The sequence below is a fragment of the Syzygium oleosum genome, unplaced genomic scaffold (genome assembly GCF_021117445.2).
Source record: "Syzygium oleosum isolate NSW1041296 unplaced genomic scaffold, Sole_v2.1 Sole_v2.19, whole genome shotgun sequence".
In the NCBI taxonomy this organism is placed as follows: Eukaryota; Viridiplantae; Streptophyta; class Magnoliopsida; order Myrtales; family Myrtaceae; genus Syzygium; species Syzygium oleosum.
The window spans coordinates 4,370,481-4,386,949 of record NW_026607503.1 but is presented as its reverse complement, the minus strand read 5'-3'; the positions used below and the strand labels follow the sequence as shown (position 1 = coordinate 4,386,949).

Sequence of the window (16,469 nt, the reverse complement as noted above, 5' to 3'; positions counted from 1 at the left end):
TTGACCGACACTCCATTCCAGTTTATTAAAATTATATCTCAACTTTGAGCCTATCGAATAGACATGATCCAAAGCATATATACGAATAATTTAAGTCCATTTTGGACTTTCATGAGGTCTTCGATTTTTTTTTTGCTTCCAACTTTGATTCTATCTGCATACGTAGAAGAAAGAAGCAGTATAAGGGTTACAACATTAATTTCTTTAACTCTCACAAACTGCGAATGGGTTTCATTTAAGTTTGGCCATAGGAGAGAGATTTGTTCTTCAGCCACATATCATGTGAGAGATTTGTTGTTTTCTGTTGAAAATAAATGAGATGGTATACTTTTACAAGGCGCAACGGAGACAGCTATCCCCTTCACCCTTCACGCACGGTGGACATCCAGACCATGGCATTTATTGAAGGGGGCCTTCCGGCAATGATGAGATACCTTGTCTCACCTTTAGGAGAAAAATATTGCCCCGAGTGGAACACTCCACGTAGGCAATACATAACTTCACGGAACGCGTGACACGTAGGAAGCGAGCCCCACAGATCAAATTTATTAAAAAATCTGACCTTTTTCCTTCTCTCTCATCCTCCGTTAGCTTCGCCGCTACTGCTCAAATATTCACTTTTCACCTGGTTGCTCTCTCCCTCACTCCTCCCGCTCAAATTTCTCCCGCTCCTGACCTCCTCTTCCTCTGTCCGCGACTTTGCCTCCTTCGGTCGTGAACCCGCCGCGCCTACGCCGGTTGCCTCCGCCGTCCCCTTCCAGAAAGCCCATCTGCTTTCTCTCACTTTCCTTCGTGAAGCGCGGCTCTTTTTGTGGACCGCACCTCCACCTCCGCCGGTTGCCTCCGCCGTCGCCTCCCGGGGCCCATCGGTGGCTCAGATCCCGACCACGCGGCCGCCTCCGCCTACGCCGTCGCCTCCGAAGCCCCCCAATGGCGATTCGTCCTCTGCCCTTCTCTCTCTGTCCCGAGAAACGGCTCCGCTCGGCTCTCTGTGACGAACCGCGCCTCCGCCGTCTCCTCCCGAAGCCCCTTTGGCAAGCCCTCGGCGGAGGAGCTGGCGCTGGTGGTCGTGCTGGTGGGGTCAAGGTGTGCGCGTTCGACAATCGCGGCACGGGCCGGTTCTCCGTACCCGCGGACAAGTCGGAGTACACGTGAGTCCGATGGACGCATACCGTGAGCTTTCTAGTTCGTTTGAGTGTGTTCTGCTTCGTGGAGTTTCTTGAATCGGGAGCGTATGCACAGGAGAATGGTTGCCAGTTGGTGCATAGCTGAAATGGAGCTTCAGCTTTCCTTGGACTAATCGTGGACATTGGATGGCTTTCCTAGTCTTTTAGTTTGATGATAGTTTGGTGCTGTTCCAAAAACTTTTTAACGAAAATTGACTTTGACTTTCGATGTGATTTCTGGAGCAGGACGAAGATTATGGCGAAAGATGCGATTGCTGTACTCGATCACATGGGAGGGGAAAGAGCCCATGTCATTGGCCATTCAATGGGTGAGTTTTGAATGACCCAAATTTCATGGATGCTTATTTGGCTCTGTGGTTCATATGAGAAACTGAAACAACCATTCTGATTGCAATTTCTGGATGCCTGGATTTATCTAGCCAGTTTTTTAAACTTAATAACGAACTAAAAATCGCATCCATGACATGTCTGCCTGTGAGTCCAGATCGGGTTCCTGTTTGTTTCAAGGTGACTAACTGCCCTCTTTGGCTGTCAAAACAGGAGCTATGATTGCTTGCAAGTTGGCTGCCATGGTGCCCAACAGAGTTTTATCTTTAGGGTTGCTCAATGTGACTGGTGGAGGTTATGAATGTTTCCCAAAGGTATTGCATCCATTTCAGTATGCGATGGTCCTTCCTTTGAATAGAGATTGACATTTTTCTCCATGCAAACTAAAAGGGGAAAGAATGTTCTTCCCGGTTTCTTTTATCACTAAAAGAACTATTTGTTTGTGTGGGTGTTCGCTGTTCAGTACTTTACAGACAGGTTGTTCATTCATCACATTTTCACGAGGACCAACCAAGATATATAGGTGATTCGAAAGAAGCAGTTATCACTGTAAAGAAGTATTAGTTCCTGATTTAGTGGAATGGTTTGAGTGTCGTTCTCTCAACTCTAAATTTCCTCCGACAGTTACAAATGCTTGTTGCAAACAGTGTAATTCTACTTCAGAGATGATTAAGATTTCTCTATTATATTCGATTGAAATCAGTGTCATTTGGCAAAATGTTGGCGATTTTGCTGTATGTTTACCTTGTTGTATGCAGGCATGACGTTGTTGCTCAAATATGCCATGCAAGGAGTCTGGTAGAGAAATTAAAGCCTGTTGCTAGAATGATAGAGCTTGATGGAGGGCACCTAGTGAGTCATGAGAGGACTAAAGAGGTAGTTTATTTGAACAATAATTGGAAAGCTAGATACTGTTTTTTTAGAGGGCAGTTTTTCTGGCACTACTACATGCTTGCTCCATGATAATTTATAGAGGGCAATTAGGTTTTCGGAGTGCACTGGACAAACATGTGAATAAGTTGGATGAAATCATTCTAGACGGTTATCTTAGTGCTTATAGGTTTTGTGCTAATTATCAATGAAATGGATATACTTTAATTCTTTCAATTGACTTGTTGTGTGTATGAATTGAGATCAGAAGGAATTCGTAAAGTTTATTCAGACTTGAGAGGTTTTTAGATGCGGCTTTTGAACATATTATTGCAGTCCAGAGTTTCTCAAAAATGAGGGAATCACATCAAACTATTTCGGTATTTTGGTCATACAAGTTGATATAATTGTTTGGGCTTGATTGTTGAACTGCAAAAGATGGATTGAAGCTATGCTCATGTTCAGGTTAATCAAGCTCTTCTCGAGCTGATCAAGGTATCAGAAATGAAGGTTGTCCAGCATTATTGGACTGACTTGCCTAACAATAGCCCTGGTGAGTATTTCCATACTCAGAATGATATGCCGGTCTCATTTATTCATTCTCTGAAGCATTTGTGCACGTTAGAGAATCCCGAGATCGACCTTGTCTTCAAACTTTTTGATGAAAGGATGACTCTAAAATGACGAAAGAATTCATTGTCTTAATGACGCCTTATGCAAACTGTGCTAAATATAATTGGGAATGCGGTGAAGTTCACAAAGCAAGGCTACGTATCAGTTGTAGCTTCCATTGCAAAACCAGAGTCATTAGCGGAGTGGCAACCACCCGATTTCCATCCAGTCTTTAGCAATGCCCACTTCTACCTGAGAGTGCAGGTTGATGGCTTTTGCAGTTTAACTTCATTTAGCATGTATAGATTGTCCTTTTGAGCAAAACTCCTTATCTTCATCTCTCTCTCTCTCTCTCTCTCTCTCTCTCTCTCTCTCTCTCTCTCTCTCTCTCTCTCTCTCTCTCTCTAGGCTTGCTATATATTGCTCTGCTTCACGTTCTCTTGCACTGATAAATTTGAATTACAGCGCATACCATATCAGAAAACATGGCTATCTTTTGCAAAAATCGATCTGTCTTATCATTGTCTTAATGACGCAACTGACTTGGATTCTCATAACAGGTTAAGGACTCTGGCTGTGGCATACAGCCACAAGATATTTCTCAAATATTTACCAGATTTATTCATCCTCGAAGTGGATCTAATCGAGGTAGTGGCGGTGTAGGACTTGGACTTGCCATTTGCAAAAGGTAGATTGCACACTGCTTAACGCTTTTGCTCAAATTGCAACTTTCTTTTCTTGTGTAAGCATATATGGTCCTTTGGACGCTTTACTGATTGCTAGTTCCTCAAGCATATGAAGCCCTATTGTCTCATGCACACTGAACCGTGAGTCAGAATGTCCAACCTTGGGAGGGCTTCAAATGAGTTCAGTTGAGTCAGGAAAGATCTATGGATCTTTGAACCTTAAATTTTATGCTTCTCGAAGCATAATATCAAATAGCAACCTGCGAGGTTGTGGATTGATTTATTTGCAGTGGTTACTATTTTAGTTTTCTGACCCCTTTTGGACACTCAGAGATAATTTTCTCGACCCTTTTGTCTACTAAAGTTTGCAAGCCACCGGATGAAATTGCATTATCTTGGTTTTGTGATATGAGATCTCGCCCACTCTCCTTTTCATGATTTTAGATTTATAAATCTCATGGGAGGTCACATATCCATCGAGAGTGAACGCCACGACAAGGGCACCGACGACACTTTTATTGGCAAACTACAGAAATGCAGCAATGCAAATGACTCGGCAGCACACAAGATCACACATAGAGCTCAGTCTAGTCATGGTTTGTGCCAATTTTGCTCGGCACAAACCTCACAGAGATACTGACAGAACGGTCCCCTCTAACTCCCAGTATCAAAGAAGTTTTTGAAGTCTCGAATGCAAGTTGGCATATCCCAACGAGGTCTTCCCAAGATATCGTTCAGGTGAAAAATGGGTACTAACTGCGTAATCTCTCTTCATCTTGGAGGCATGCACATCTTATACTTGAGTGATACTTCAAAGCATCAACTTTATGTCTTGATTAGAGAGGTCTCGAGGTTGCGAGTAAGAAGTCGTATTTGTATGATCCAGTAATTGTTCAGGCCCTTCTATTTTTTTGTAAGTAAAAAAGTTTTTGTATGATCCAGTAATTGTCATATACTAACGTAGGCGGATTGGGATGAATTCGCTAGAATGCGAGGGACCCGACGCAAGTGTCCAAGCAATCTTGTGAGTATAACTTTCGACTGTTCCAGTAGAATATCCGTTGATCCCTGCACTCTCAGTTTTCTTGCGTCTGCATTGGCCCTGCATAGTCCTAGGAACCAGGTCCTTGATGCACTCTTGTATAGTTTGGGATGATTCCCAATGATGGAAATTCACATTCTCTATGTGCGGAGCAATGATTAACATGCGCTTTAAGAGTTATTAGCAAGATGTATTACCAAATCACTCTCATTCTGCAAATTTGTTAGTATTATAATAGCAATAACTATTATTATTATTGTTGTTCTTTGCCTTTTTCTTTCCGGGCGGGGGGTTGGGGGACGGCAGGATTGAAGGTAGCACGAGCAGCTCTTGGAATTACTGGCCTAATTTTTGCGAATGATATCTCAAGCTTTTCACAAGAGCCTCTCACTCAATTTATATGCGATGGAAGCTTTGTTTAGAGGAACTCTCCATTTTCTGGGCAAAATATGAATTTGACGAAGTCCAGAGTTTTTTTTGCAACAAATTTGGATTGATTAACACAACTTGATATCTGCCAGTAGCTTTCTTTTGCTCAAGAAAGCATTTGAGACTAGTGCAACCCTTGTTCATGCGACCTTATTCAAAACTAAGATTTCACCTATGCTAGAGATTAGGCGAGACGATGCTCTAACTTGTGGAAACAGACCTCCTTATCCCGAACAGGATGCTAAATTTTTCATCCAGCTGGTCATTTTGTTAAGTCCCAACAAAGAATTTCCCATCTTCCACTCTAGATGCGGACCTTAATTCAAAACATAATCGTTTTTTGGGTCAATTTTCTTGATAAACAAGATTAACACACGGTGCTTGCCTGTTTTAAGCAACATAACGCTTTTTACCTGAAGTATGCCAAACAATATCAGCTTTGCTTATTCTGACGCAAGATAAACCCCCACATGGTCATAGAACACCACGAATTGTGATCATTTTCGACTCTGGTCATGACAAATGTAACTGTTATAGGTAATGCACCATTCTACGACATATGGGTGTACCGGCTTCCAATCCTGCCACTCTCTCTTTTTCAAAAGAGAAACTTCATTCATACAAATTGATAATGCGCACAGATGGATCTAACGAAGTGAGTAAGGATGAATCAGAGAAAAACAGCTATACCCAGGTATTCAAATTAAGTGCAACACTAAAAGAATGAAATCCACGATAATAATTGGAAAGACAAGGATCTAAATAGAACTTTGAAAATCATCAGACTCCGTCTTTCTACCAGATGAAACAGTAAGTTCCAGAACAAATAGAAAGAAGTAGCCAAAAATAATCTAACATAGTTACTAAAGACACAAGGAACACCAAAATTTGTGTTCTCTTTGGTGTTCTTCATCATGGGTCTCACTTCTTTGCCTTCTTCGGTACCCTGAAAGCCAAATAAAATTCTCTCAGATAAATCCAACTGTGGATAAAGAGAAATCTGCCCATTTTGTTGCATATACTTACTCGGCTGCAGGTGCTGTAGCTGGTGGTGGTGCTGCTGGCTTCTCACCAGGTCCCTGTTCAATTAGACAAGGGAATCAATTTAGAATCCACCTATGATACATAAATACATTTTCAGTCTAGTATAGTAGAGCTTGTAATTTTGCTAGCTTGAATCAAAACCAATCATGTTCAATAAATGCACGAGTTCATGCATTCTGGACCCAAATACTAAATTGTGAGACAACGCCATACGAACTTGTTCCTTCAGATCAATCTTGAAACTTCACACTAATACTTCATACCAGTTGACAACTTCAGATCATTCTTGATCTGCACATCACCGAACAAATATTATAGGTGAATGAGCCTCCAATCACTAAATGGTAAGTCAAAATACCAATGATTTCATTATAAGTAGTAGCCCAAAACAAATGGTAAGTCGAAATACCTTCAATCATGAATGAGCCTCCGATCACTAAAGCTGCATATTGGATATTTTCCAAAGGCTAAAGAAGACAATGACCTTATATATCAAAAATAACTTTGCCCATTTTATGAACTGGCTAAGACAATGGTAAGTCGAAATACCTTCAATCATGAATGAGCCTCCGATCACATTGAATATTGGCTTTAACCACACTAACCATAGCAGAAGTGCTCCCCAACCAACACAAACAATCAACTATTGATTCATTAGATTAGATATCCAATGATTTTCAATTGGACAAAGTAGCAAAGCCAGCCACCCAGACAACACAATTTACAAGTTAACATCTAACAAATTCATTGTGGCTACTATTTCTAAGCTTTGAGTTCCACTAAGATGCGACTCTACTGGTACATCGGTACATCCACTCAAGACTGTGTATTGTTTGCAGATAAGCCCAACAAATAAACATAGTAGCCCAAATAAGTTGTAGTACATTGCTCGCAAATACATCCTATATTTTGGATTTCTCACTAGAGAAATGATCAGGATATTGAACTTTGGCAATAAAAGGAAGAGTAAAAAATTGCCTGTTTCTCCCGCGACAAATGAGCACATTCAACAGCAGGCATTTCTTCCCACCTCGAAACCTAGTGTTACAGAGATATCACACCAAGGAATTATTAAGTTTTTAGTGCAAATATTAGTGGTACTAAACATTGGAGTTTGTGTTATTGTCCACAAACTTCCGATGATATCTTAATGCTAATTAAAGAAACGATAAAAGTACTCGCATATTGTGCATAGTGAATCGCATCATTAGACTTCGAGCAACATTTCAATGCATGCAGGAGATCCTGGATTATCATGTATGAAACATTTCAGGGACAATGAAAGTAAAATCAAAGAAAGTAGATGGGCAAACTTACATATAGGAAATTTGTGATGTAAGCTTTACACCCAAATTTACATATACAAGAGAAACGGAAGGCATAGTTCAAGTGTATCCTATCCACATCTACATTGATTCAATGGATACACTTGTCTTATCAGATTGAGTGAAAACTCTAAGATTCTCATTTTTGCTTGTTAATTACAAAAGGCATAATCACCCTGTAAAAGTTGAAGAAATGCGTTGCTGAAATGTCTAGCTAAATCATCATCTACTTAAGTTGATCTTTGTTGACACCTGATTTTTAGCTCATTTTTCAAAAAATTTCAAAAATCACAAAATTAGGATTAGGAACCTTGGCCAAGGTTAGGAACCTATTTCTAAACCAAAAATAAATTTTTTAAAATTTTCTTGAAATTTTTCTTTAATTTCTTTTGGTCAAAATAAGAGAGAAAATCAAGAAAAATAGCAAATGGAGTACAAAATTCCATAAAAATAGTCATAGTCTTCTTTTAAATCTAATTTCATTAATACAGTGTCAATTTTAGAAAATTTCAATTGGGAATGTGTTTTTCCCAAAATTGGGTAAAAACAAGCCCAAATTGAATAAAAAATTCAATTGAGTCATTTCTAGTCATTTCTAGGCTATAATGTCTCACAACATATGATCCTAGTACCTTGAATTATATAATGGTCGGTCCAATTGCACAATTTACCAAAGAAATCAAAAAGCCCCAAAATCCAATTGAAAATTAGGGATTTTTAGCCCAAATTAGGGATCATTATTAATTTGAAATTGTCGAATCATGAGACCATCATTTCTAAGGTTAATCAGTAATGGGTAATCCAATTTTGGCATCAATTTTGCTCAATCAGGTCATTTAAGTACCGGATTGAATAGACCCCAAGTGACCCAGATTTTAAAATTTGGGAATTTTTGGTTTAATTGTGACAAAAATTAGGGCAAATCTCATGTTTTGATGCAAAATGTTCCAAGGAATTCAATTTTGAGATTAAATCTGAAAAATTGGGTCAAAATTAGGCTTAATTTGTGATTTTAGACCAACCCGGGTCGACCCGACCTGACCCGGGTTGGTTTCCTTCCTCACCCGACTCCTTAAGGCATTCTAAACTCAAAAAAATCAGCTCGTGCCCTCCTCTTCGGCAACTTAATCCAGCCAAATGAGCACATGTTAATCTCCGATTCCAGCTGGAAAATCTTCAATTGGCATCGGAGATTCGATCTAACCGATTTGGAATCGTTGATAACCAACTTTGGGCAAGAAATCGAACTACAAATAGAGGAAAAAATCATTATCCGTGGAGGCCAGATGTTCGACGATATTCTAGAGAGAGAGAAAGAGAAAGTTAGAGAGAGAAAGAGAGAGTCTGAGCGACGGAGGTGTGTTGAGGTTCGAAGGACCAAGTGATCAGTGTTTTTCCGGCGAGAAAAACGTCGGCAAATCGGCTCCGACGGTGAACCTCCTCACCTGGAAAAATTGTGCCGGAGCTAGTTGCCAACGCCAAAATCAAGCTCGGTCGGCGTGTCCAGAGCTACTCCGGCGAAGCCAAAGCCACCGTCTTGAAGTTCAGGTGATAGGGAAGAACTCTACAGTTGCCGTTCGGTTTGGAAATTCAAAATTAAGCTCAAACAAAAGAGGTAAAGTTCAGTCATGATCACAGTTTTTACAAAATTCCATATTATGCATTTGAGCTTTACCATGCTTGATCGTGTAATTTTTTTATGATTTTGAGTTTCTTAATGCTCAGAACATGTTTCTGATCACATTTTGTGTTGTTTGATTGCATTTGAATTGTTAAATGGGATAAACCGAGTCAATCCAACATTGAAACCACCTCGCCGGAGTTCCTGATCTTCGCCGGAGCTCCTCCTGTGATCATAGATCACCCAAGTTAGTAGTTTTCTCACTTTGATTGATATTTTGATAATGATTTGGGTCGAACTAAATGGTTAGGGCGATTAATCTAGTGAGCTGAATACCTTTAAAACAGAGTTGATCATTTTTTTAGGTTTAAGCTTTTTAGGTCAGTTTTTCGCCAGTCGGCGATGGTCCGGCGACGAACTGAATGAGTTGAATGGCTAGAGGACAATATGGAGTTAGTATATCATCAAGAATTGATGTCGGAAATGATCGGAAGGTTGTCGAAATTTGGTTCAAACCGACGGCCTTGATAACTCAAAACCCAAAATCACGTTGACCACCTGTTTGATGAAACACCAAAGCGAAATACCATGGAAACGACGTCGTTTCGGCGCTGTGCTCGTCGGAGCACCGGCCGGTCTAGTTTAATCCTCGACGGGAAAATTTTAAAAAATAAAAGAAATGAAAAATATTTTAAAAAAATCTAGAAAATTTAAAAAAATTCAGAAAAATTCAGAAATTCATAAAAACTAGAAAATTCAGAAAATTTCTAAAAAATTTGAAAATTCAGTAAAAATTTCAGAAAATTCAAAATTTTTCGGAAATTCAGAAAACTTAATAAAATTGGAAAATTTCTGCAAAATTCATAAAAATTCAAAAATTTTCAGAAAATCTACAAAAAATGTAAAAAATTCAGGAAAATACAAAAAAATATGAAAATCCAAAAATCCATAAAAAAATTTCAAAATTTCAAAATTAAAAAATATTCAAATAATAAAAATAGCTCTTAAGAAAAGAAATTCTCAGAAATTTTTCCGAAAAAAAAAATCAAATTACAATTCCAATGCTTATAGCTACTACCGATGGTTATAAGTAGTTAAAAATAAATGAATAAATAAATAACTTCTTGCGTGACTCCTAGAATTTAACAATATGTATGTACAAATGGTTATCAAAAGACCCACCGTTCGACAATCATGACTTTATCACCCGTCCCACGTTGACCGTTTCTTTTGTAGCTTGCAACTCCTCTTCCTTACGCTTGTAACAACCTGTACTTGTAGGCCGCTATCATTTGTAGCTTTCAAGATTTATGACCCCACGATTTGATGATCGTGTGCTGGCTTCATGATTGAATGGGTCATTATAAATGTAGCTGAAATTATTGTTATCGTGACTTGAACACTTATCTTGTTCTTCATCCATCGATCTTTATTTCAACTTTGTTTCCCTTGTCGACTGAACCAAATCTCATTAACCAATACTCGTGGCTCACCACTTAGTAATTTTCTCTTATATCACTTATCGGCAACTTCTCATTGCTTTTGTCGATTATCTATAGTTGCCGACCTAGAGGATTTAGTAAATTTTACCTCAATCATGTCTTGCTCGGCAAGTCGACGTTCAGGAACTTGGGCAATTTTTTGTTTCAACAGAAACAAACCCACCTATAAACAGTCATAAACAACTAGACTCCCATCAACAAGGACATAAATTAACTTCTCTGTGTGTGTGTGTGTGTGTGAGAGAGAGAGAGAGAGAGAGAGAGAGAGAGAGAGAGACGTATTATCGTTGTCCGAGGTTTGGATTTTCTTGTCACTGTAATCTGACACTGTTAACTCGGAACAAGAACGAGGGTTCAAAGTCAGCCTATTAAATTGTCCAGTAAGGCCAAGAGCATGATTATTAGAGAAAATCCAATTTTTCTCAAAAGAGCAACATACTACTTATGAAATTTAGAAAATTCAGTGGCGGCACTTGCATCCACTTTCCATAATTGAAGCGCCATCCCTGATTATAGTTGTGGAAATATACAGATGATGAAGACGACAAAATCGTTTTGCTAGTTTTACTACTATTTCCTCCTATTCATCTGTTCTTCTTTTTCCCTTCTGTCCCCTTTAAATCCTACATCGTTTCTCCAACTTTCTGCACGAAATGTTTTGTTTATCGGCATTCATTCAAAATAAGATCAAGACAGACCATCCTATGTTCTTCTCAAGCTATGAAATCAGTTCAACAAGCTTATGTCTGTCACTTCTTCTGTTTGTTTCTTTGCATGCTTAGTACCGGCCTTCAGATCATTTATACCCTTGAGCACCAACGCGAAAGCCGAAACCAGATTCTTTATGAACATTTTCTCTTCTGTTGCGGTAGAAATCTGGTCGCTGTAATTCCTCTTCTTTGTTCAGCCAACTTTCACGTCGTTTTTTCTTGAGAAATTGTGTCCTTCAACGCCATTCGAGACAGACCAGAAACTTAAATGCAGATGAAGGGTTTTAACCAAAAGTTTCTACTTATGGTACGGTGGAATTTGGTAGTCTCTTACCAGAAGAATATCGAGAGTATGTTCTCAAACGTTAAAAATCACAGTCGATATTCTGAAAACCATGTAATTGCATGCAAATGGGACGTTTTATTGGAAACGTCGCCAAAGTATGTTTTCAAAGGACGTAAATTCACCGTTAATGTTCTGGAAGTCATTATTCTCCCATGTACGCAGTTATACATACCACTGGCATATGAAAGGAACACGCGCATAAGTGCAGGACACACACTACTTGGTTCTCCCACGTACGAAGTCATACAAACCACAAGCATATGAAGGCAACACATGCACGTACGAAGTCATACAAACCACAAGCATATGAAGGCAACACATGCATAAGGAATATCCAAGCACCCGGCAAGAGCCTGTCATATTATTTCTAAACCGAACCCCACTAGGTCACCATCTCTTCTTACTAGCTTTCAGCAAGCCCAGTCCCAGATGCTTTCTACGTCGAAGGAGAGTCCGCTCCAACAATCCAACGATGCCTCCATCGTCTCCAAACGCGGTTCAAAGTCATCATCGATCCAGAGGCTTCTGTTTGGAGGCACGTCGTGGTCGCACGGCTCTCGGGACTCGTTCGACTTCCTACAGGCTTCGGCCCCCAAGGAAGACAGGTTCTTTGAGATGGTCCGTGGGGCGAGGCTTTATGACTTCAACTTTCACCAAATCTTGGGGTTTCTCGTTCTCCGGCTTCCCTTGGCAAGTCATCATTTTCCGGGCATGGGTGTTCCAATAGTTCTTCACATCGTTCGCAGTTCGACCCGGGAGTCTCCCCGCTATTAGCGACCACCTACATGAATAATTTCGACCGAACGAAATGTTACATTTGGAGGAAAGAAAGTTTGGTTCGATAAAGGATACCGGTTCATGTGCTTATCTTAGCAAATGCTATGAAAAGCTCTCGTTAGGTGCTTGTGTGTATACCTCACTTTATTTTAATATTTAAGCATGCTTACTATAATAAGTGGAGCTAAGGATGAGAATTTGCTACTCAGCACCTTTCCACCATCTCTTCTACTAAATTTATCTTCCTTCGAATTAAGGTTCCCCGAAGTCTAATGAACCAATCCATGGCAGTACTTTCTTTTTCTTTCCATAAGTGTTCAATCCCGATAGAATGAGCGTTTCCATAAAACAAGGAATGGGAACTTTCATAAGCTCTCTCCAATCTACGAGTTGCGCCGCTATTAGTTTCTTTCTCTTCTAATATGTTAGCACGAGTACACCATTAACACCTTTATATTAAATTCTTTAAATTTCAGAAACTAAGTGCCAAAATCAAGCACAAAAAAAATGAAATTTAGGATACGATTCACCTATTATACTTTTAAATGTGGAAAAAATGACCTTTCAGAGCCATAACTAATCAATATGTTGGTGCCTGATTTTACTCCATATCAAATGCAACCATGTTAGTGAAGTTGATAAAATGACTAAGATTTGGGTATGTTGGGTGAACCAAAATTTTAAGTGCTGAATTTTAAGTGTTCATAATCTTAATGATGAAAATAGAATTAATAATTGTTTGATGATAATTAAAAATTGATTGTTCTTACCAAACATAGAAAGAAGACGATTATTGGTAGGTTTTATCAGTCTATTGAGCAACATTCTAATTTCCATAAATTAATTTTCTATTGAATGAACTAAGTAATCATCTACTGGGCACGCGACTCAATGGTAAAGAAATTGAGTGGAGTCGAGACGTTTAGTTTCAGATATAGAGATAGACTTACATATTCTGCAAAGAGGTAGAACAAAAGTAGGACAGATAAAAAAGAAAATTAAGTAATCCCTTCGTTACTTACCAGATTAATAGATGTATGACTTAATTGAATAATTATAATATGTCCTAATTAAGATTATTAAACAAGTTTAATCTTATTAAGTGCTAAATTGTTAGTTTTCGGCACATAATTCGGTTACCAAAGAGGCACTAAGTAAGAATCTTCACGATTATAATGCTCACCTTGTCTCATATGCAAGAGTGAACTCAATCTACTGCGGTAAAACTAACTTTTCCTGTCATATGATAGTATAACTAATAATTGGCGGATTGCAAAATGATAGGTTAGTTCCTGCTTTTGTTTTCTGCCCTAAGAATGAAATGCATTTTAGCTCAATCTACTGTTTTTTGGTCTACATAAGCAGAATCTACATAGACAAATAATCTCTTGAGTTTCTTATACCTGTAACCATGATCGGGAGTGACTAGATCTAAGAACAATATATAAACCACCATGCAACTAGTAAGCAATCCCTCCCGAAGTCGACGACTAATGAGCACCATTGCTAGTACTCGGTTAATGATCGGTGAATGTGTGATATATACTAAACAGTATCTAGACGGTTGGATCTAATGGGTCACATTTCACTGGCAAGATCAATTATCGAACATACCTAATCCTTTGAACATTTCTGAAATAGAGAAATTGTCTCTTCCCACATAGAGAATCCTATCAGATAGTTTGTGGTAGTAATTCTTTCAGACTTTATTGGCCTTGTATCCTCCTTTGTCCTATCTAGGGGTGGTCATCAGACACAAGATGCACTCTAAATGGTTTTGCATATGTATGAGAGACTCAACATTGTCCACACATAGGCCAAAGTTGGAGACACATCTCCCTTTTCAAGTAGGGTCATTCATAAAATCGGATGCCTAATCCTTAACACAGTTTATACTTGCTGTTGTCGTTTGTTTCCATGGATGCAACCCTTAATCAATTTTTGGAGCGGGAAGAGAGTGAGGCTATCGTGAATAACGTAGGTAGGCTCAACACCATATAAGTAACTTTATTAAAACGGACTAATGCACTTCACATGTGACCTTTTCTTAGCATGTGTACTCGCCTGTTCCCAAGAAGTTTGTGAAGCTTGATGATCATATCGACCTCATCGTCTTGGAATTTCCCTCTCTTGATGTTAGGCTTCAGATAGTCCGACCACCTCAATCTGCAGCTCTTCCTGCACCTATTCAAACGTACAAGCTCAAGAAAAATGAACGTGAACTCAGCAATCTCTTTCTCTCTCTCTCTCTCTCTCTCTCTCTCTCTCTCTCTCTCTCTCTCTCTCTCTCTGCTGATGTGTATACATAGTACTGGGGAAAAGTGTCAAAAAAGTCATAAACCTTTTGCATTGATGCCAACTGAGTCTTAAACCTTTTTTTGGTGCCAATTGAGTCATAAACCTTTTGTCTTTGTGCCAATTCAGTCTTTCCGGCTAATTTTGACCGGATTTTGCTGACGTGGCAGCCGGCGAGCCGGTTGCCGGCGCTGACGTGGACCACTTTTAACAATATTTTTAATAGTTTTTTTGAATTTTTACTTATTTTTTATTCTTTTCTTTTCTTTTTCTTTTTTTTTTCCTCTCCCACCCTACCTCCTCTAGCCGGTCGCCGAACCGGTGATCGGCCAGAGGCCTACGAGGTTAACCTCGCCGACCACTGGCGAGGCTCGCCCTTGCCGGCGACGGCTAAGGCGAGCCTCACCATGGCTGGGCGAGGCTCGACCTCGCCAGATCCAGCGAGGTCGTACCTCGCCCAGCCACTGGGGAGGCTCGACCTCGCCAGATCCAGCGAGGTCGTACCTCGCCCAGCCACTGGTGAGGCTCGAGCCCTCGCCCTCACCAGAGGCCGCGACCAGCCATGGCGAGGGCGAGCCTCGCCAATGGCCAACGAGGCTCACCAGAGGCGAGGTTGACCTCCTCGCTGGCCTCTGGCCGATCGCCGGTCCGGCGACCGGCTGGAGGAGGGAGGGTGGGAGAGAAAAAAACAAAGAAAAAAATTCAAAAAAAATTCAAAAGAATATTAAAATACTATTAAAAATTGTCCACGTCAGCGCCGGCGACCGGCCGGCTTCCACGTCAGCAAAATCAGGCCAAAATTAACCGGTAGGACTAAATTGGCACAAAGATAAAATATATCGTTTGCAAGCAGGGTCGCTTTTCTTGATAAAAATGGAGAACTCAAGAAGTTTCACTTAGAGAAGTCAAACTTGATCTGACCTAATGCTATCATCTCGAAACTGACGTATGACACATCCATTCATTTTAACGAAAGAAAAACTTTGCACTGGAGTAAGAATTGTGATAACACGAATATTCGACAAAAATCAAATATAATGACCCGACACGAATTGCCAAGCTTAGATCCAAGTGGGCTATACGGATTCGGATGCTACAAGAAAATAATGGTCTCCATCCTCATACAAACTTATGCGTGCGCACATATATGCAAATAAAAAGCAAGAATAATCTTCAAATACAATGATACAGTACCTGCTCTCTGAGGAACTCGATGCCACGCTCCTTCTCCGTACCTTTGGATACAGCTCCTCAAGAGGACATCTTCCTCTTCCGTCCACGATCCTTTCCTCACTCCGAGCAACGAACCTTTCTGCATCTCTCTCTCTCTCTCTCTCTCTCTCTCTCTCTCTCTCTCTCTCTCTCTCTCTGTGTGAAGCTATCCCTGAACAGTTTGCAGATCATGTTTTTAAGTACACTCGAAGTCCAACGTTGTCATCGGTTCTTTTAGGAGCCACGTGCCCCTTCGCTTTTCACAAAAACGCAGATGTACGTCGGTGTCTAATACCGAGGAAAGAATGCAACCGTTCTCTTTGTCAATCATTATCATTTGCAATAGTACAAATGGATCTCTATTTCAATATGATTCTTTTCGCGTGGTTGCGTCCATTCAATCCGCAGGGTCTAATCTTGGAACGAAAATCATTTTAAAGAGCTAGAAAATTCATAGGAGACTTCGAACGATTCAGAAAAATCA

The 16,469-nt window shown here is 39.9% G+C and overlaps 2 protein-coding genes and 1 long non-coding RNA gene across 5 annotated transcripts; 1 reads left to right on the top strand and 2 right to left on the bottom strand.

Annotated features, from left to right (window-relative positions):
* The first annotated feature begins 1,409 nt into the window (after positions 1 to 1,409).
* LOC115673904 (ethylene response sensor 1-like) lies at positions 1,410 to 4,547 on the top strand. 3 transcript variants are annotated; one of them, XM_056320058.1, is made up of 4 exons: positions 1,410 to 1,495; positions 2,850 to 3,260; positions 3,557 to 3,684; positions 4,215 to 4,547. In XM_056320058.1, the coding sequence occupies exons 2-4, from the start codon at positions 3,099 to 3,101 to the stop codon at positions 4,363 to 4,365; spliced, it is 441 nt and encodes a 146-aa protein (XP_056176033.1). In that variant the 5' UTR covers positions 1,410 to 1,495; positions 2,850 to 3,098; the 3' UTR covers positions 4,366 to 4,547. The 3 variants fall into 3 exon arrangements, with proteins under 3 accessions (XP_056176033.1, XP_030452028.1, XP_056176032.1); XM_030596168.2 differs by having other exon boundaries at positions 4,127 to 4,547; XM_056320057.1 differs by lacking the exon at positions 1,410 to 1,495 and adding an exon at positions 1,736 to 2,390 and having other exon boundaries at positions 4,127 to 4,547.
* Positions 4,548 to 5,848: 1,301 nt separating this feature from the next.
* On the bottom strand, positions 5,849 to 6,470 carry LOC115673906 (uncharacterized). Its single transcript, XR_004004885.2, has 3 exons — positions 6,339 to 6,470; positions 6,180 to 6,232; positions 5,849 to 6,099 (listed from the first exon to the last, which is right to left on the bottom strand). It is a non-coding gene; the product is annotated as an uncharacterized LOC115673906 (long non-coding RNA).
* A 5,511-nt stretch (positions 6,471 to 11,981) lies between these two features.
* Positions 11,982 to 16,251, bottom strand: LOC115673905 (transcription factor MYB114-like). Its single transcript, XM_056320059.1, has 3 exons — positions 15,968 to 16,251; positions 14,543 to 14,672; positions 11,982 to 12,482 (listed from the first exon to the last, which is right to left on the bottom strand). Exons 1-3 carry the CDS (start codon positions 16,089 to 16,091, stop codon positions 12,278 to 12,280), a joined length of 459 nt encoding a protein of 152 aa, XP_056176034.1. The 5' UTR covers positions 16,092 to 16,251; the 3' UTR covers positions 11,982 to 12,277.
* Positions 16,252 to 16,469: the final 218 nt, after the last annotated feature.